Source organism: Apodemus sylvaticus, chromosome 14 (assembly GCF_947179515.1).
Source record: "Apodemus sylvaticus chromosome 14, mApoSyl1.1, whole genome shotgun sequence".
NCBI classification, from domain to species: domain Eukaryota; kingdom Metazoa; phylum Chordata; class Mammalia; order Rodentia; family Muridae; genus Apodemus; species Apodemus sylvaticus.
In genome coordinates, this window is record NC_067485.1 from 2694739 (window position 1) to 2716268 (window position 21530).

The 21530-nt window shown below is 39.6% G+C and overlaps 1 protein-coding gene across 1 annotated transcript; it reads left to right on the top strand.

Annotated features, from left to right (window-relative positions):
• Window positions 1-2501: 2501 nt before the first annotated feature.
• On the top strand, window positions 2502-13248 carry LOC127665195 (zinc finger protein 120-like; the record flags this gene model as incomplete). The annotated part of the gene is made up of 5 exons (XM_052157626.1): window positions 2502-2564; window positions 4041-4167; window positions 4369-4429; window positions 12378-12864; window positions 12913-13248. Coding segments are annotated over exons 1-5 (1074 nt in total), but the record flags the coding sequence as incomplete, so codon positions are not given.
• Between the last annotated feature and the right edge of the window lie 8282 nt (window positions 13249-21530).

The window sequence follows — 21530 nt, forward strand, 5'->3', positions numbered from 1 at the left end:
TCTCAACAAAGACGTGACAAGGTTGTGATTGTTCAAGCACTTGCGGCTATTAATCAAGGCGCCTCCCCAGAGATCTGGTTATCCATGTTAAAATAATCTTACAAGCACTGGACTGCTCGGCTCTTGCACCCCTAGAAGTTAGACTCATTGCACAGGGATGAGTGAGTAAGTCTTTCACTCTGATGGATTGTCGGGCTAAGCACCGCATAAGGGTTGTTCAGACTTTTGGACACTCTTAGAAGACAAGTCGAATTGCATAAGGGTTGTGTGTCCAAGTGTCCCTCCCCTAGGAAAAACGGCACGAGTGCAGGTCAGGACGACCCTGGGAGAAGGAACCTAAGGGTCTTGTTCTGTACATGGTGCTCTTACTCACCTTACTAGGGATTCGACCTCTACCTTCATCCATTACAGAGTGGCTTGCATTTTTTAATAAAACTAAAAGGGGGAGGTGTGGAAAGCCGCGGCTGTATTCGCCATTACAAGATGGCGCCGGCTTCCACTGTGCCAGCTCCGCTTTCTTAGTGAACAAGCTATCTGCACAAGTGCAAGAGTATTTTCGCGCCAAATCTCTGCCCGTCCTGGGGCACTTGAATGAGGTCATGAGTAAACAGCCAATCAGGTGTGTACACGCCATGCCAAGGGGTATATAAACGGCGTCCATGTTGGGCGTGGGTTCTTCCTCCACGAAAAGCATTAAATAAAGGCTTGGCTGCAGAAGGATCCTAGTGTCCTGTGTGCGTTCTTTCTGGCGAGACGAAAAGCGCAGGACAAGACACTTTTGGTTTGAGGATTTAATTACAACAATTCTAAGAAGCATGTTAGAACAACAAGAAAAAAGGTAAGCAAAAAGATTTGGCAGTTGTACAGAGCCTAGGAATGTTGCCATCTGCAAGTATGTTGAAAATATAGGATCTTTAGATGGCAGAGGCTTTGAAATATATATTCATATTAATTGATTGTTCTTGTAGAACCTGGCATATTGGCCTGTTAAGAGTAATGTATACAAAGGAAATCAATATCACAGGATTTTAGAGGAAAACAGACTGCATGAAAATTAAGCTACACATCATTTGTGTGATATTTTGGCCCGAAATCCTTGTCAGTCTGCTCATGCTGTGGGATATTGAGTATGGCAGAATTAAAAAATAAGGGGTTAATTTTAATTAAAAAATAAGGGGCTAGATGGAATAATAAATCTTTAGGACTGTTATTACTAGTGACTCATTCTGAACAACCATGAAATAACTCAGCAAGTGGGGTGGAAATGAAAACAAATTTTGTTGGTTGTTTAGCCCCAGGTAGTTTCAGATGGCCACGAGAGAAGCTGCATGCTACAGACATGAAACTTGAAGATATAATAAGAGTTATGCTCTCCTGCTAACCCTGCAATGATTAGAAAGAGTAGGGAGGGGTCCTAGTCCTATTTAGCAATTTCATTCAAAACCTGCTGTGGTCCTCCTGTGGTGGGGTCCATCCCAATTCAGAAGCAAAACTTGACAGAATCACCCATGATGTGTGGGTTCTGGAAACAAGAATGATGCAAAGTTTAAGGTCATGGATGCTTGGTTTTTGGTCTCTAATCAGGACTGTTCTAGCCTCTGTGTTTGGTGGTGGCAGATCTCCAATGAATAGACTAGGCAAGTTCATTGCTTGAAGCCATGAGGATGAAGCCTCAGTTGCATTTTCATACCACAGGACGTTGAGATACCCAATACATGAGGTATCTGCCATGGAGAGCTGAACACACAGAATGGAAGTAACCAAACCAAGAGATGTATGACAAGCTGCCCCTTAAAATTGAAGCTATATGTGTCTGAGACAGAGCCACAGGGTTTGCTCTTTGTCCTGCTGGGTTCTTGACTTGCCCCATCTACCCAGTGTACCCATACCTGTTTGTTGGAATGGGAAGGGATATTCTGTGCCACTGTATCTTATAAAGATATAACTTGTTTTCAGACTTAAGATGTGACAGTCCAAAGCCTGCCTTGAGGGTCAAAGGAGTCTTTGGACATTTGAACAGTGTATGTGCTGTGGCAGACTTTAAGGGTCCTTGATATTAGATTATCTGAATCTAACATCATGAATTATTTTCATCATGGAATGACCATGAGCCTATAGTGACCAAGGTCAGAGAACAATTGGGTGAATCAAAGAGAATCCAGATAACGTATTGTCTTTCAACACTTATTTCTTCTTGGTGTACTTCCTTGGTGAGAATATGGGGACTTTTGTAAAAGAAGCCCTACTAAATGGAATTCCATATTGAGATGGGATTTGAGTGTCTGTAGACTTAGTCCATTTCCTTTTCTTTCTATCTATTCTGCTTTGCTTGAAAGTCATCTTTCAGCTTCCTTTCTTCCTGTCATGCCTTCCCCACAATAGACTCTGTCCTTAAATTGCTTAAGATGCAGTAGAAGCCATGGTTAGCTTTTCAGTGCTAAGCTATTTTGCTTACCTAATGTTTTAATATTTTTAATTTTTTTGTTTTTGATTTGAAGACAATGTTTCTCTTTGTGGCACTGACTGTCCTCAATGTAGGCCTGTATGCCAATCCGGCCTTGAATGTAGATATCAAATTGATGCTGGCTTCATGTGCTGGGATCAAATGTAGGCCAAATGCCTGGCTTTTTTTTATTTTGCCAGATATGCCTGTAGTGTATGTGTCTTTATATGTCCAGCATATGCTTTTGTGCTAAGCTTCACACACCTCTTGAATTTTGAAATTTCACAGACGTTATCATTCTATTTCCCAGAATGGCACTGCTCATGATGTTAATACTGCTGAGCCTTCTCAGTTACTGGATTGCTGGTGCTTACCTTCTTACTCTGTGTTGTGTTTGTTGTGACTCTATGTTAGAAAGAGTATGTGTCTTTTGCCTGTATGCATGAATATATACCTCATGTGCCCAGTCCTCAGAAGATGTAGTAGTCAGAAGATGGCCTGAGACATCCTGACTTCTACTCCCTCCAAAGCACGGTAGGTCTCCCTTTCCTGCTCCATGAGCTTTTTCCTCCCCTTTGGGAACCTGGAAGTCCCGCCTCTTCCACCCATCCATTGGCTGCTGGGTACTTTATTGATTGAACAAAAACCAATTAGAGACAAGGACCTTCAGAATTTTTAGGCAGATTCCTAGTCAGAGCTGCAGAACAATAACCTATACTCCACTGCTGAGCTATCTCTCCCTTTGTGGTTTATATCTAATAACATTGCTAATGTTTTCTTTTGTCCAATTGTAACTGTTTAAACATATATTCCCTTTTGGTAATATCTTATTAATGTTATAGCTTGAACCAGTCCACCTCAGAATTCTGGAAGATTAATACAGAACTGGATTGTATGTATGTTTTTCTTAAGAATATAAGTAAAAGCCAGGCAGTGGAGGCACATGCCTTTAATCCCAGCACCTGGGAGGCAGAGGCAGGTGGATTTCTGAGTTCAAGGACAGCCTGGCCTACAGAGTGAGTTCCAGGACAGCCAGGGCTACACAGAGAAAAAAAACAAAAACAAAAACAAAAAGAATTTGAGCAAAAACCTATTAATTCTTTCTATATTTCTGTTTTGATTGATAAATTCTTGCAGGGAACACATGGACTTATTCTGTACCTCTGGCTGTCCTAGAACTCATACCATACAATACATTGTTATCTGACTCGATGTAATAGTTCCGCCTCTGTTTCCTGACTGCAGCTGCCAATAGACACAGCTTGCTTACTGATTTTCTTTGTTAGTAATTGTTCATAACATTTCTTTAATGTGTTGTAAGCACAATTGATCTTGTAGAGCTTGTCCCCTCTTTATATCTATAATTGACATTTCTCTAGAAAGGCTACATTCTATTCAAATGGCTGAGAAATGACAGGGGTGATCCTCATTATTAAGATTCCTTCTAATATGACTAGGAAGTTGCAGTAGAACTTCGGTGTCAAGAAATAAGTGGAATAGGCCCCAGAATTATATGAACATATTACCTATGAAAAAATACATGTCCAATGTTGTCTCTATTGTACTTTCTTTTGTTCACACGTATGGGATACTCTAGAATGCAGTGACTTATGAGGATGTGCATGTGAACTTCACTCAGGACGAGTGGGCTCTGTTGGATCCTTCCCAGAAGAAGCTCTATAAAGATGTCATGATGGAGACCTACAGGAACCTCAATGTTATAGGTAAGACTATAAATTCCCTTTCCCATTCTAAAATCGAGAAAACAGTTTTTTTTTTTTAAATTTTGATGCAGTTCTGTAATTTCAATTGACATGGATGAAGAATTTGGTTAATAAATCATGTGTAACTCTAAGGTTCATTGAAGACAGCAACTTACATTTTTCATAACTTCCATACATACATTTTTTGTTACTCTATAGTAGGCTTTAATTTGGAAGAACAAAATAGTGAAGAACATTGGCAAAAATCTAGAAGATATGGAAGGTAATTTTTACATGCCAGCTTATACAAATATGCCTGTGAAGAAACTTAATGTGTGTTGAAAGTTTTAAGGAAAAGGAAAAGTATAAATTAGCACAGCTTTAAGTGTATTGATAATTGTTACATTCCAACAAAACCATGGTCCTCAGTGTCCTGTATCTGATTGGTTTTTGCAAGGCATTCCTTCAGGAAAGAGGGCATGGAAACAATGCCTCAGTGTATATCACCATTTGAAACATAGCCCTATTAGAGCTATACTGTACAACTGGCCATTGGATTCTGCTTGTTATATAAAAGCTATATACATGAAATGATAATATACATCCAAAGGCTTCTAAGGAGAAGTAAATAGTCCATAGAAAAGCTATTTTTACTCATATATTTGTAGTGGCATTTCTAAGTTTAGTGAGGTGGGCAACCTGTGGAAGGTAAGAGGATGTTGTACAGTAACCTTAATTCCTCTATCACATGTCTGAAGAACAAAATGTTAAACTGTGTGAATGCAATATTAAAGTTTATCATTTGGTAGTCATACATTCATAGATATATAATATGTCATAATGGATTCAAGCCACGTATACATAATGGATATTAAATGAAGTAGTGTACCCTGCTCTGTCTCCCAGAACAGTTAGAAGATATGTATTGGGTTACAATAAGGTAGACTTTTTGAATGTGATACATGCTTCATGTCATTGGATTTTCAACCTCTTTGGCAATACATCAGCAACCTCATTCTATAGAATATTCTCTTGAGTAATAGAAATGTGGAAATGCTTCTATTTCTCTTGGTTCATTTTGCAAATATAGAATGACCAACAGTATAGGAAAAGTTGGAATACAGTTAGTGTGTTAAAACTCGGAGTTCTTCCACTTTTCTTGAAATATGGGGAACACCTTTTATAGACAAAGATTATATAAAGCTGAGCCATTAATAAATGCTCATACCATCTCAAGTATCTTTGAAGGTGAAAAGCAATCTATAAGGAAGAGGAACAGCATGAATGTAAACAAAGTGATAAAAGTCTTAATATCTGATTCCTCTTTATATTTAGAAAAATAGTAACGTTAAGTCATACAAATGAAAGTATTCATCAAGCTTCTTTTTTATTCGATATATTTTTTATTTACATTTCAAATGATTTCCCCTTTTCTAACCCCCCACTCCCCGAAAGTCCCGCAAGCTCCCTTCTCTCCCCCTGTCCTCCCACCCACCCCTTCCTACTTCCCCATTCTGGTTTTGCCGAATACTGCTTCACTGAGTCTTTCCAGAACAGGGGGCCACTCTTCCTTTCTTCTTGTGCCTCATTTGATGTGTGGATTATGTTTTGGGTATTCCAGTTTTCTAGGTTAATATCCACTTATTAGTGAGTGCATACCATGATTCACCTTTTGAGTCAGGGTTACCTCACTTAGTATGATGTTCTCTAGCTCCATCCATTTGCCTAAGACTTTCATGAATTCATTGTTTCTAATGGCTGAATAGTACTCCATTGTGTAGATATACCACATTTTTTGCATCCACTCTTCTGTTGAGGGATACCTGGGTTCTTTCCAGTATCTGGCAATTGTAAATAGGGCTGCTATGAACATAGTAGAGCATGTATCCTTATTACATGGTGGGGAATCCTCTGGGTATATGCCCAGGAGTGGTATAGCAGGATCTTCTGGAAGTGAGGTGCCCAGTTTTCAGAGGAACAGCCAGACTGATTTCCAGAGTGGTTGTACCAATTTGCAACCCCACCAGCAGTGGAGGAGTGTTCCTCTTTCTCCACACCCTCTCCAACACCTGCTGTCTCCTGAGTTTTTGACCTTAGCCATTCTGTCTGGTGTGAGGTGAAATCTCAGGGTTGTTTTGATTTGCATTTCCCTAATGACTAATGATGTTGAACATTTCTTTTTTTTTTTTTTAATTTTTTTTACATTTTTTTATTCGATAAATTTTTAATTTACATTTCAAATGATTTCCCCTTTTCTAGCCCCCAACTCCCTGAAAGTCCCGCAAGCCCCCTTCTCTCCCCCTATCCTCCCACCCACCCCTTCCCACTTCCCCGTTCTGGTTTTGCCGAATACTGCTTCACTGAGTCTTTCCAGAACAGGGGGCCACTCTTCCTTTCTTCTTGTACCTCATTTGATGTGTGGATTATGTTTTGGGTATTCCAGTTTTCTAGGTTAATATCCACTTATTAGTGAGTGCATACCATGATTCACCTTTTGAGTCTGGGTTACCTCACTTAGTATGATGTTCTCTAGCTCCATCCATTTGCCTAAGAATTTCATGAATTCATTGTTTCTAATGGCTGAATAGTACTCCATTGTGTAGATATACCACATTTTTTGCATCCACTCTTCTGTTGAGGGATACCTGGGTTCTTTCCAGCATCTGGCAATTATAAATAGCTATGAACATAGTAGAGCATGTATCTTTAATACCCGGTGGGGAATCCTCTGGGTATATGCCCAGGAGTGGTATAGCAGGATCTTCTGGAAGTGAGGTGCCCAGTTTTTAGAGGAACCGCCAGACTGATTTCCAGAGTGGTTGTACCAATTTGCAACCCCACCAGCAGTGGAGGAGTGTTCCTCTTTCTCCACACCCTCTCCAACACCTGCTGTCTCCTGAATTTTTAATCTTAGCCATTCTGACTGGTGTAAGGTGAAATCTCAGGGTTGTTTTGATTTGCATTTCCCTAATGACTAATGAAGTTGAGCATTTTTTAAGATGCTTCTCCGGCATCCGAAGTTCTTCAGGTGAGAATTATTTGTTTAACTCTGTACCCCATTTTTTTTTAATAGGGTTGTTTGGTTTTCTGGAGTCTAACTTCTTGAGTTCTTTATATATATTGGATATTAGCCCTCTATCTGATGTAGGGTTGGTGAAGATCTTTTCCCAATTTGTTGGTTGCCGATTTGTCCTCTTGATGGTGTCCTTTGCCTTACAGAAACTTTGTAATTTTATGAGGTCCCATTTGTCAATTCTTGATCTTAGAGCATACGCCATTGGTGTTCTGTTCAGAAACTTTCTCCCTGTACCGATGTCCTCAAGGGTCTTCCCCAGTTTCTTTTCTATTAGCTTCAGAGTGTCTGGCTTTATGTGGAGGTCCTTGATCCATTTGGATTTGAACTTAGTACAAGGAGACAAGGATGGATCAATTTGCATTCTTCTGCATGCTGACCTCCAGTTGAACCAGCACCATTTGTTGAAAAGGCTATATTTTTTTCCATTGGATGTTTTCAGCCTCTTTGTCGAGGATCAAATGGCCATAGGTGTGTGGGTTCATTTCTGGATCTTCAATCCTGTTCCATTGATCCTCCTGCCTGTCACTGTACCAATACCATGCAGTTTTTAACACTATTGCTCTATAGTATTGCTTGAGGTCAGGGATACTGATTCCCCCAGAATTTCTTTTGTTGCTGAGAATAGTTTTAGCTATCCTGGATTTTTGTTATTCCAGATGAATTTGATAATTGCTCTTTCTAACTCTGTGAAGAATTGAGTTGGGATTTTGATGGGTATTGCATTGAATCTGTATATTGCTTTTGGCAAAATGGCCATTTTAACTATATTGATTCTACCGATCCATGAGCATGGGAGGTTTTCCCATTTTTTGAGGTCTTCTTCCATTTCCTTCTTCAGAGTCTTGAAGTTCTTGTCATACAGATCTTTCACATGTTTGGCAAGAGTCACCCCAAGATACTTTATACTGTTTGTGGCTATTGTGAAGGGGGTCATTTCCCTAATTTCTTTCACAGCCTGCTTATCCTTTGAGTATAGGAAGGCCACTGATTTGCTTGAGTTGATTTTATAAACTGCCACTTTGCTGAAGTTGTTTATCAGCTGTAGGAGTTCTCTAGTGGAGTGTTTTGGGTCACTTAGGTAGACTATCATGTCATCTGCAAATAATGATAGTTTGACTTCTTCCTTTCCAATTTGTATCCATTTGACCTCCTTATGTTGTCGAATTGCCTGAGCTAGTACCTCAAGTACAATATTGAAAAGATAAGGAGAGAGGGGGCAGCCCTGTATAGTCCCTGATTTTATTGGGATTGCTTCAAGTTTCTCTCCATTTAGTTTGATGCTGGCTACCGGTTTGCTGTATATTGCTTTTACTATGTTTAGGTATGGGCCTTGAATTCCTGTTCTTTCCAAGACTTTAAGCATGAAAGGATGCTGAATTTTGTCAAATGCTTTTTCAGCATCCAATGAAATGACCATGTGGTTTTTTTCTTTGAGTTTGTTTATGTAGTGGATTGCATTGATGGATTTCCGTATATTGAACCAACCCTGCATTCCTGGGATAAAGCCTACTTGATCATGGTGGATGATCGTTTTGATGTGTTCTTGGATTCAGTTGGCAAGAATTTTATTGAGTATTTTTGCATCGATGTTCATAAGGGAAATTGGTCTGAAGTTCTCTCTCTTTATTGGATCTTTGTGTGGTTTTGGTATCAGCGTAATTGTGGCTTCATAGAAGGAATTGGGTAGGGTTCCTTTTGTTTCTATTTTGTGGAATAGTTTGAAGAGTATTGGTGTTAACTCTTCTTTGAAGGTCTGATAGAATTCTGCACTGAAACCATCTGGTCCTGTGCTTTTTTTGGTTGGAAGACTTTCTATGACTCCTTCTATTTCTTTAGGTATTATGGGACCGTTTAGATGATCTATTTGGTCCTGATTTAATTTTGGTATTTGGTATCTGTCAAGGAAATTTCCTCCAGATTCTCCAGTTGTTTTGAGTACAGGCTCTTGTAGTAGGATCTGATGATTTTTTGGATTTCCTCAGTTTCCGTTTTTATATCTCCCTTTTCATTTCTAAGTTTGTTAATTTGGATACTTTCTCTATGCCCTTTGTCAGTCTGGCTAAGGGTTTATCTATCTTGTTGATTTTCTCAAAGAACCAGCTCCTGGTTTTGTTGATTCTTTGATTGGTTCTCTTTGTTTCTACTTGATTGATTTCAGCCCTGAGTTTGATGATTACCTGCCTTCTACTCCTCCTGGGTGAAATAGCTTGTTTTTGTTCCAGGGCTTTCAGGTGTGTCATTAAGCCGGTAATGTATGCTCTCTCCATTTTCTTTTTGGAGGCACTCAGGGCTATGAGTTTTCCTCTTAGCACTGCTTTCATTGTGTCCCATAGATTTGGGTATGTTGTGTCTTCATTTTCATTGTGTTCTAAAAAGTCTTTAATTTCTTTCTTTATTTCTTCCTTGACCAAGTTATCATTGAGTAGAATATTGTTCAGTTTCCACGTGTATGTGGGTTTTCTGTTGTTTTTGTTGCTATTGAAGACCACTTTTACTCCATAGTGATCTGATAGGAGGCATGGGATTAGTTCGATTTTCTTATATTTGTTGAGGTCTGTCTTGTGACCAATTATATGGTCGATTTTGGAGAAGGTACCATGAGGTGCTGAGAAAAAGGTATATTCTTTTGCTTTAGGATAGAATGTTCTATATATATCTGTTAAATCTAAGTGGTCCAAAGCTTCAATTAGTTTCATTGTGTCCCTGTTCAGTTTCTGTTTTCCTGATCGGTCCATTGAGTTAAGTGCAGTGTTGATGTCACCCACAATTATTGTGTTAGGTGCAATGTGTGCTTTGAGCTTTAATAAAGTTTCTTTTATGAAAGAGGGTGCCCTTGCATTTGGAGCATAGATGTTCAGGATTGAGAGTTCTTCTTGTATTTTTCCTTTGACCAGCAAGAAGTGTCCCTCAGAGTCTCTTTTGATGACTTTGGGTTGAAAGTCAATTTTATCTGATATTAAAATGGCTACTCCAGCTTGTTTCCCGAGACCATTTGCTTGTAAAATTGTCTTCCAGCCTTTTACTCTAAGGTAGTGTTTGTCTTTGACCCTGAGGTGTGTTTCCTGTAAGCAGCAAAATGTAGGGTCCTGTTTACGTATCCAGTCAGTTAGTCTATGTCTTTTTATTGGGGCATTGAGTCCATTGATGTTAAGAGATATTAAGGAATAGTGATTGTTACTTCCTGTCATTTTTGACGTTATTTTTTAAATTTGATTGGTTAACTTCTTTTGGGTTTGATGAAAGGTTACTATCTTGCTTTTTCCAGGGTTAAGTTTCCCTCCTTGTATTGGTGTTTTCCTTCTATTATCCTTTGTAGGGCTGGGTTTGTGGCTAGATATTGGGTAAATTTGGTTTTGTCATGGAATATCTTAGTTTCTACATCTACAGTGATTGAGAGTTTTGCTGGATATAGTAGTTTTGGCTGGCATTTGTGTTCTCTTAGAGTCTGCATGAGATCTGCCCAGGATCTTCTAGCCTTCCTAGTCTCAGGTGAAAAGTCTGCTGTGATTCTGATAGGTCTTCCTTTATATGTTACTTGGCCTTTTTCCTCTTACTGCCTTTAGTATTCTTTCTTTGTTTAGTACATTTGTTGTTTTGATTATTATGTGACGGGAAGTATTTCTGTTCTGGTCCAGTCTGTTTGGAGTTCTATAGACTTCTTGTATATTCATGGGCATCTCTCTCTTTAGGTTAGGGAAGTTTTCTTCCATAATTTTATTGAAGATATTTGCTGGCCCTTTAAGTTGTAAATCTTCATTCTTATCTATGCCTATAATCCTTAGGTTTGGTCTTCTCATTGTGTCCTGGATTTCCTGGATATTTTGGGTTACAAGCTTTTTGCATTTTGTATTTTCTTTAACTGTTGAGTCCATGGTTTCTATGGTATCTTCAGCATCTGAGATTCTTTCTTCTATCTCTTGTATTCTGTTGTTGATATTTGCATCTATGTCCCCTGATTTCTTCCCAAGGCTTTCTATCTCCAAAGTTGTCTCCCATTGAGTTTTCTTAGTTGTTTCTACTTTTGATTTTAGGTCCTGTATGGTTTTGCTTAGCTCCTTCACTTGATTATTTGTGCTTTCTTGTAATTCTTTGAGAGATTTTTGTGTTTTCTCTTTCATGACCTCAGCCTGTTGACAAAAGTTCTCCAGTATTTCTTTAAGTGATTTTTGCATTTCCTCATTATTGGCTTTTGTATTCTCCTGGATATCTTTCAATGATTTTTGTGTTTCCCTTGCAAGGGCTTCTAACTTCTGATCCATTTTCTCCTGAATTTCTTTAAGTGTGTCCTTCATGTGTTCCTGTACCAGCATCATGACCAGTGATTTTAAATCCAAATCTTGTTTTACTGGTGTGATGGGGTATCTAGGACATGCTGGTAAAGGAGAATTCGGTTCAGATGTTGCCATATTGCCTTGATTTCTGTTAGTGACGTTCCTGCGTTTGCCTTTTGCCATCTAGTTCTCACTGGTAATAGTTGGTCTTGTCAATGCTGGACTCACCAGTGCAAGCTGCCCCTTCCCAGGTGGCCTCTGGTGCACAGCTTACCTCCTGCACTGCCTGTAGACAGGGTGCTGTTGCCCAGGCTGTTCAGATCCTGAAGCAGACACCTGAAGGCTCCTGCTGGGGCCCACTGGATTCACTGGAGCACACTGACTTCTCCCCGCTGGCCGCCCGGAAGTCCCTCTTGCCTCTTGCAGTATCTGGAGATGTGGTGTTGCCGCCCAGGCTGATCTGGATCTGGAAGCGGAGAGGTCTGAGGGCTACCGCCAGAGGCCTCAGGACTGAAGCCCAAGCTCTGTGCCACAGGAATGAGCTGTGCTGTGAGCTCCCAGACTGCCTCTGGGTGCACACCAGGTCAGCCGCACTTCCTGGAGACCGAGTGCTGTGGCCCAGGCTATTCAGATTCCAAAGCAGGCACCTGAAGGCTCCAGCTGTGGCCCGCTGGATTCACCGGAGCACACCGACTTCTCTCTGCTGGCCACCCGGAAGCCCCTCTTGCCACTTGCAGGACCTGGAGATGAGGTGTTGCTGCCCAGGCTGATCTGGATCCGGAAGCGGAGAGGTCTGAGGGCCACCGCCAGAGGCCTCCGGACTGGAGCCTAAGCTCTGTGGCACAGGCTCATCAAGCTTTTACATGTGCCTATTTTCTTCTCAGGCATGAAAGAAGTCAGAGTGCAGAGAAACCCTCTGAATACACTCAGTGTGGTAAAGCCTCTGCTTTACATGCTGACAGTCATGCTCAGAGGCATGAAAGGATTCATACAGAAAAGAAACCCCATGGAGTTATTCAATATGTTGAAGCCTTTGCACATTACTCAAGTCTCCAAGTTTGTAAAAGAGCACAAACTGGAAAGACATTCTATGAAGGGAATCAATGTGGTAAAGCAGTTGTAGAGCACAATAATCTTAACAGTCATGGAAAAATTTATACTGGAGAGAAACACTATGAATGTAATCAATGTGGTAAAGCATTTGTACAGCACAATCATCTTAAAAGGCATGAAAGAATTCATACTGGAGAGAAACACTATGAATGTAATCAATGTGGTAAAGCATTTGTACAGCACAATCATCTTAAAAGTCACGAAAGAATTCGTACTGGAGAGAAACCCTATGAATGTAATCAATGTGGTAAATCATTTGTACAGCATAGTCATCGTAAGAGGCATGAAACAATTCATACTGGGAAGAAACAGCACATTCATCTCCTACAACATAAAAGAACACATACTAGAGAGAAAGGCTATGAATGTAATCAGTGTGATAAAGCCTTTTCACAATGTAGTCATCTTAAAAGGCATGGACGAATTCATACTGGAGAGAAACCCTACAAATGTAATCAATGTGATAAAGCCTTTATAAATTTCAGTCATCTGAGAAGGCACCAAAAAATTCATCTTGGAGAGCAACCCTACAAATGTGATCAATGTGATAAAGCCTTTTCACAACATCATAGTTTCCAAATAAATAAAAGAATACATACTGGAGAGAAACCCTTCAAATGTAATGAATGTGATAAAGCCTTTTCAAAAAACAGTGATCTCAAAAAACATAAAAGAACACATACAGGAGAAAAACCCTACAAATGTGAGAAATGTAAGAAAGCTTTTTCACGGCACTGCAATCTCCGAATTCATACACGAATGCATACTGGAGAGAAACCCTATGAATGTGATCAATGTGGGAAAGCCTATGTATGTCACAGGCATCTTCAAAAGCATGAAAGTACTCACACTGTAGAAAATGCCTATGAATGTATATAATATGGTAAAATCTACAGATTTTCGCAGTCTTAATCATCATGAATATATTTGTATTGGCAAGAAACCCTCTGAATATAAACCATGTGGTAAAGCCTATCCCAGCACTTATCTCCCAGTGCAGCACATACTGGAGAGACAGGAGACAGAGAGAGAGAGAGAGAGAGAGAGAGAGAGAGAGAGAGAGAGAGTCAGATACACACAGAAAGAGAGAGAGAAAGAGAGACAGAGAGACCTTGTGAATGTACACCCTGTGGCAAACCTTTGCATATTACAGTCTTCTTTAAACACATGAAAAAGAACATAATAAGTCTTAGAATATCTCATATATTTCAGAATTCATACAGGCGAGTTAACTCTTGTGTGAATAATTTAGTAAGGCCTTTGGAGATGGCATTTATCTCATAATATTTAAAATAACAATTGAAGGAAATCTCCTGAAAATAAGCATTGTGGTAAAGATTATGTGTGTTCGAGTCCATTTGGAAATCATGAGAAAAGTCAATTCTGCAGTGAAGCCTGTAAATGTTGTCACTGTGGCAAAATTTTGTACTTCATGGTTTCTTTATGCAAGAGTAAAAGCTTTAGCACGTGATAGGATTTCCCCTGTTTAATCTGTTTAAACATTAGTGCAGCAGGAGGCCTGTATTTGGACAGGGAAAGAGGAGACAGAGCTAAGAGTTACAGAGAGAAAGATACAGAGAGAGAGAAAGAAAGAGAGAGGGAGATGGAGACAGAGACGGAGACGGAGAGGAGAAGGAGCCAAGATGAAGATGGAAGGACAGGATGATTCAGAACCAGCATGGATGTAAATAGCTACAGGTAGTTATGAATATCTTACAAGGATAGACTAATTGGGATAACTTGTCTAATCTCATTGGGCAGGTTGTATCATTATCACTTGGACGAGAAATCATTGTGTGAGCATCTTGTGATCTGAGAATTGTTGATATATAAATAAATAATATAAATATGACATATTAAGTATAAGTTTCAAGAGTTTTTTTTTCTGTGTTACTGGGAGGTAGGACTGCTGACCACAATGGGATTATGACTGAGAAGGTACAGGCAGCACTGAGGCAGGGAACCAGAGCTGGGGAGGACTGCAATCGGTCCATTTTTTAATACTTTCTGCAACATTAGCATGTGATCAATCTGTTAAATATTGCATGTCACAGTAGTCTTTCAGGATCTAGAAGAACTCAGAATTAAGGCAATCTATGACTCTGATGGACTTGGTCTGGTCTTTAGCCAACCCACCTACATTAAGTTACACAAAATTATTCATTCTTGAGAAAAACTCTAGTAAGTGTCAAATATCTGCTCAAATATGATGATGTCTCTATTTTGTTTGTACCTGTGAACTCGTGGGGACAAAAGCCCTGTGAATTTCATTGATGAGGTAACTGGTTTAGATTTCACAGCTCACCTTTAGCCTATGAAATGATTTATTCAGGTGTAAAACTCTATGGGTGAGTATTAGTGCCTTTTCTGTTGCTGTGATTAAACATTTTAGGTACTGTAGAAAAATTTAATCCCAAACCAGGGTTTGTACCTTACCTTTGACTGTTTATTTTCCAGGCTAAAGACACACAGCCTTTATATTTATAATAAGCCTTAATCAGCACAAGTGCTTGGCAGATATCTATGTTCTATGCTGTTACGTCTCTATTTCACAACCAATAATTTCACCATAGAATTTGCCTTTTTTCAGCTAGGCTATGCTTAACTCCAATTAGTCATCCAACATGACCTTCATTTTATTATTGACCTAAGCTAAGGCTGACTTTTCTCTGATTGTTTTTCTCTGGCCCCAAGTCCAGCTTCCCTAAACCCTATCTATATCTCTTCTGACCAGCTATTGATTGTTGTCATCTTTATGCACAAATTGAAAGTAACTTGAGAGCAACATCACATAGCTTCACTTAGGTCTATGTGCAGACTTTCTCTTCTCTGGGGCCACCAGGACTTAGGGTCATCCACTTAGCATTACAGTATATAGCCACAAGCCAAACCTCACATGAATGCAACTTTTAAAAACTTTTCATTTGCCTTATGGTTCCAAAGGGATGTGGAGTCACCATGAAAGAGTTCGGGCAACAAGTATCATATGTGAGAGCTAAGGAAGGGAGCTCAGAGCTCACAACCTCAACCTATAGTCTTAGAGAGTGTGGGAACTAGACATGGTGTGAGGATGCAAACTCTCAAGTCCACCCTCAGTGACATATTTTATCAACAAGAGGAACATTTCCTAAATCTCCCCAGATGACACTACCGACTAAGAAAGATTGATTTCTCTGCTTTCAAGTCTATGTGGTTGCTTTCAGTTACATGAGCCAATTCATGGTAAGGAAAAATCTGTGGATAAGCGTTCAGATGCCTCCACCTGTGAGTTATAGTAACAATTTTTTTTTTTTTTTGTGGGGTGGTGGTGGTGGTGGTGGTGGTGGTGGTGCTGGTGGTGGTTTCAAGATGGTTTCTCTGTGGAGCCCTGGCTGTCCTGGAACTCACTCTGTAGATCAGGCTGGCCTCGAACTCAGAAATCCTCCTGCCTCTGCCTCCCAAGTGCTGGGATTACAAACGTGCTCCACCACACCTGGCTAACAAATTCTTGAACAAGAAGAATATCATGAGAAAATATTATTTGTTCACCATCTTCTTTTAACTTTAATTTTAATTATGAGGATTGTCTGTGATTTATCAAGTAAATTATTTCCTGTGTTCACTCAAGTATTTTGCTAGAGATAAGCAATTGTACTTGTGCTTTGTATTTTCAAACATTTGGAATATTAAAGTATTAATATTAAATATTAATATCAAATTCAATATTAATATTAAAGTTAATATTAAAGTTTGTTGTATGGATGGCAAATCCATTTACAGATGTGTATTACTTTGTTCTTGAGTTCTGTCTGTGATGTCTGTTCATCTTTAATTCCAACTTACATGGTGATAGGTGTTTTCCTGCTGCAATGAATTTAGTTAGATCCCCATCTTCTAAGAGATCCATTGTCTATTTAAATATGAGGATAGTGTGATCATACATTTCCAGTAAGGTTGCTGGTGAAAGCATGGTGAGCTCTGTGTTGTGTTTCATATTTTCACAAATCCCTTTGAGATGTTGTTTGTTATCCAGTCTGGCTTTGGTGTCAGTCATTAGTCAGGGTTATGTTTTAACTCTTGATACTCATGTGTCAGCCTTCTGAGTACAAGTCCAGGGATAGAAGATGTACACTCAATGCATCCTGTTTGATCATCACATTTTAACAGCATTAGTGTTAACATGTTTAATAGATAGAAATACAAAGAACATTAAATACCTTAGGGATATACCCAAAGCATCATCTTCATCTATCTCATAGAGATGTAATAATATAGAACAATCAGCAATCAACTATATATCTCAAAACATATCTTGCTATACAATGTGTGAGTATATATTATTTGGCAGTCCATTCTTCTTCATATCCTGTAAGTTATGCAATTGGAACTTCATTGCACTTCCTTCTAAGGAAATTATCTGCAGATGTAAGATGATCTAAGTGCAGTGAATTAGCATTAACTGGAGCTGAATGTAGGCAGTTACTAAAAAGATTTTTTTTAAACAATCGTTTAAATGTGTGGAATAATTTCTTCCAAGAGAGGCATCTTGCTGGGCGATGGTGGTGCACGCCTGTAATCCCAGCACTTGGGAGGCAGAGGCAGGTGAATTTCTGAGTTCGAGGCCAACCTGATCTACAGAGTGAGTTCCAGGACAGCCAGGGCTACACAGAGAAACCCTGTCTCAGAAAAAAAAAAAAAAAAAAAAAAGAGGCATCTTATTTCTAGGACAGCGACTCCAAGTCTAGAATGACATTTCTGAGGAAAGCTCCTCTGGGTGACTCTGGTGGCCTTGGTCCCATTGTTGCTCCTGAGGGCAATAATGTGTGGCCTTCTTGGCTAACCTAGCTAAAGTCTTCAATTAGCTGGCTCAGTTTTACAATTACCCATTTGAGTCATGTTGTCAACTTTCCAGCACAGTAAGAGGAAAAGGATTTGGATGTGGACTATGTCTTTTAACTTCAGACAAGAATGAGAGTTGTCTCTTATTATGTAATTCACAGGGAGATATATTGTAAGCAATCAGCTGCTAGAGTCACAATTAGTACCTCATTGTGGCATGATTTTGTAATTTCCCAGCATGTATTAATAACTCAAGTCAGGTGAATGAAGGCTGATCAGATTTGTGTGCATAAGATTTTGTGAGGTTAGCTCGATCCAGTGAATATTGAATTTACAATTAGAGGACAATTGAAGAACTCAAGAGTAGATAGATTTTTTGGATGAGGTGATGTTCGTATTTCTCCACTGGGGGACCTGCTTGGCTACAGGAAGTGGCCAATTCATGATCTATGTCTTCCACTCCTAGGAATTTTAGGTAGAGTCTTGCAATAGTTATCCTGGGGGATCCCCGGTCCCAGGTTCCTGGCAGGTCCTAGAGATGCCTTCTGGATCCCTATACCACCCATTTCCATTTTCCTCCTCTGCTGTCCCTGCACCTGTCCCTCCCTCCCCCCACCCACAGTTTCCTTTCCCATTTCTATTTCCCACCCAGTTCCCTTCCACTATCAACCTCTGAAATCTTATGAGAATAATTCATCCAGCCTCCCTTGGGCCCTCTTAATTATTGGGTATTTTGGATCTGTGAATTTTAGTATGGTTATCCTATACTTTATCTGTAATGTCCACTTATAAGTCAGTCCATACCATTCATGTACTTTTGGGTCTAGGTTACCCCACTCAGGATGATATTTTCTTATTCTATCCATTAACCTTCATGATGTGCTTGTTTTTAAAGCTTGAGAGTTCCTTGTGTAATTGAATGACATTTCCTTTAGCCATTCTTCAATTGAGCCCAGGACAGCCAGAGCTATACACAGAAACCCTGTCTTGAAAAACCAAAGAAAGAAAAAAAAAACATAAAAAGATAAAGTCTACAGAAAGTGATATATATTATATTTTAATTCAAATGTATAAAAAAACATTTTAAATGAAAATATAGTAAATACAGAGATGGCTTAGTTATGAGCACTGGATATTTTTACAGATGATACAGGTTGCATTCCCAGAAACCACCTAGGATCTAATGCCTTCTTCTGACCACTTCAGGTACTGCACACAAACAAGTGCCAGGAAAACACTTAGGTACATAAAATAAAAATAAAGGATGAAAATGAAGTCTTCTACAGAGATGTCACAGCCTTGAGACAGACAGCATTCAGGATGAGGTGCACTTCAGTTCAAATTACTGAGGTTCATTACCTAAACTAAAATGGGTTGGCTTTTTATTATTTGCAATATTAACAGGGGAAACCCCTTTTTCTGGAGCTTTTCAGTAGACAGGATAAACTATAATCTAGGTCACAGCTTCTGGGAGCAGAGTACATATATAAAGGATATTGAAGACGGTAGCTCTTTCTCTTTTTCTGCATGCAATACTCTTGTAAGAGAGATCATTTAATTTTCTAGTATTAGAGGCTCCTTCTTTGGAATTCTGGTATATACTGAAGAGCAGCTGAGACATGCAGGCAGTATTGTATTCTTCAACTTTCGTTTGGTACACAGTCTTCGTTTTACTAGGTGGTCCACATTCTATGAACCAGTCAGTCTTTTTTCTTTCTTTCTTTTTTTTTTTTTTTTTTTTTTTTTTTGGTTTTTTTTCCAGACAAGGTTTCTCTGTATAGCTCTGGCTGTCCTGGAACTCACTCTGTAGACCAGCCTCGAACTCAGAAATCGGCCTGCCTCTGCCTCTCAGAGTGCTGGGATTACAGGTGTGTGCCACCACTTCCTGGCGGAGCCAGTCTTTATATCCACTTTCTGCACACATAGAGAGATCCATGCTATTAGTTCCATTCCTGCGGAAAACCTTTACTAATACAGATAGGCTTTTTTCACCATCCCAATGAGGAAGATGTGCTGGAAAACAATAGTGCTCCATAGGGATCAGCATCCATTTCCTGCTTCTCTCCTAGGATTGTCTGAGGTCTCATATTGAAAGGGAAAGATAAACACCATTGATCTTCATTTAAGGAACTCATTTGTCTCCATTTGGAGGAGCAGGCCTGATTTCAAAAAAGGCCATAAGGCATCAGCTTCAGGAATTGTCCATAAGTCCCAGAAAATAAGTCAAAAGACACCAGGTCTAGGAACAGACCATAAAATCCAGAACCAGATCATATCCCCCACCCGACCCCATTGACCACCTGGGGATAACCACAAAAAAAGGAGAAATATTTTATTTCAGAATCTGCCATCTGGGCTGGGCAGCACTATATCATCACATGGTTAAATGTTTGTGGTATGCAGACCACCAGCAACCTGTGACCCCCTAGCACTGCCAATGAAATTTTAGATTACTCTAGAGATTTTCCCTGTTTTACTATGAAAAAAAAAAAAAAGTTCTTTTGCCTTCGTCTGGCACTGCTATTGCAAATAATGCTTGACCCCTAAATGCTTGTTGATTCTGCAAAATAATTGCTTTTTGTTTTTGCATAATATCTGAGTCTGGGTTCTTTCTTTGGCAATTCTCAGATCATTATAGTCTATACCAGGTGAATATTAATGGCAGTTTTTCTGATGTCAGAGTGAAGTCACAGAAACAAGTATCATAATTGGTGTCCTAAAATCTCTACTTAATGGTTCTCCTGGAACCATTCTGCCTGTAGGTCATATCGGTTACTCTGCTCCAAAGTAAATAATGGAGTTTTGGGAAAGCTATCCATTTTGGTTCTAGGAGGTTTAGGAAGAGAGTAGGAGGAGTATGAAGAGGAGGAGGAGGAGGAGTATGAAGAGGAGGAAGAGGAGGAGGAGGAAAAAGAAAAGAAAAAAGAAGAGGAAGAAGAAGATGAAGAGGAAGAAAAAGAACAATTAGAATTAGAAATAGAAGGAGGAGGAAAAACAGGAGGACTAGAAGAAGGAATAATCTTCTGCTGAGTGCTGGAAGATAGAAAGACAGGCTATTGTAGGACAAGTACAAGTGGTACTGAAACACAAATCTTACATATCTGAAAAAGTATCAGCTCCTGGACAAGAATCCTGGGCCAGGAACCCTTTACTGTGTGCCTTCAGCAAACTCTAACCCTAAGGGAGGTGTGAGATTCACTGGTCAGTCAGGGACTCCAGGAAGCCACTCAAATCAGAAGAGGATTCTTCCTTTGTTCTCTGCTGCAGGTTTAGCTTCATTACTGAGCAGGCTTCTGTGGTCCGAGTGATGATCTTTGACCTCTGCTGCTCCCTTAGGGGAGTGCCAGCTGTGAGCTAGTAAGTCTCATCATGGTGAGCATGTGACCACTGCCCCTAACCTGAATTAGCAGTGGACTGAGAAACAGCAGGCCGAGTGGTGGCACTACCTCGCTGAGCAGAAACTAGTAGCTACATGTGAGGTTCCTTGCCACTAGATATTCTCATGGGTTGCAAATGAATAACTTCATTATGGAAACTGCATCTGCACAAAGCATTTGAAGAAAGGGATTTGGTGTAGAAACATCCTTGGCAGAAAGCCAAATTCAGAGAGGTCTAGTTTATCTGGTATCATCTAGAGTTTGTTCCCTTGCCATATAAGATCCACTTCGAGTTAATTTTGTGAAGATTGTAAACCTCATGTCACAGGCTGGGTAGCAATCCAAATTTAAGCTGTGATGAGAAGATTAGAATCTATGATGTAAAAGATTTTCCAATACTTGGAAAATAGTAAGTCACATTGAGTAGAATATACCTAAGGGAGGGGACTGCCTCTTAAACACTCTACAGTTAAGTAGTGTGCTTACCAAGCATTGTAGAGAACAGAATGCTATGATACACATGGTTGGTCATTAGGATTGTTGGGAAATATGGCTCCAAATCATAACAAAGGAGACAACCCTAATTAACAAGCAGCCACTCTACCCAGTCCCAGATCAAAGACCAGGCCTTTAATAAGCTGATCAACGGAGCATTGAAGGGTCACAACCAACACTAAGACTGGCTATCTCATAAAAGACCATTTTTTTTCTTCTTGAAAAAGCTTAGTT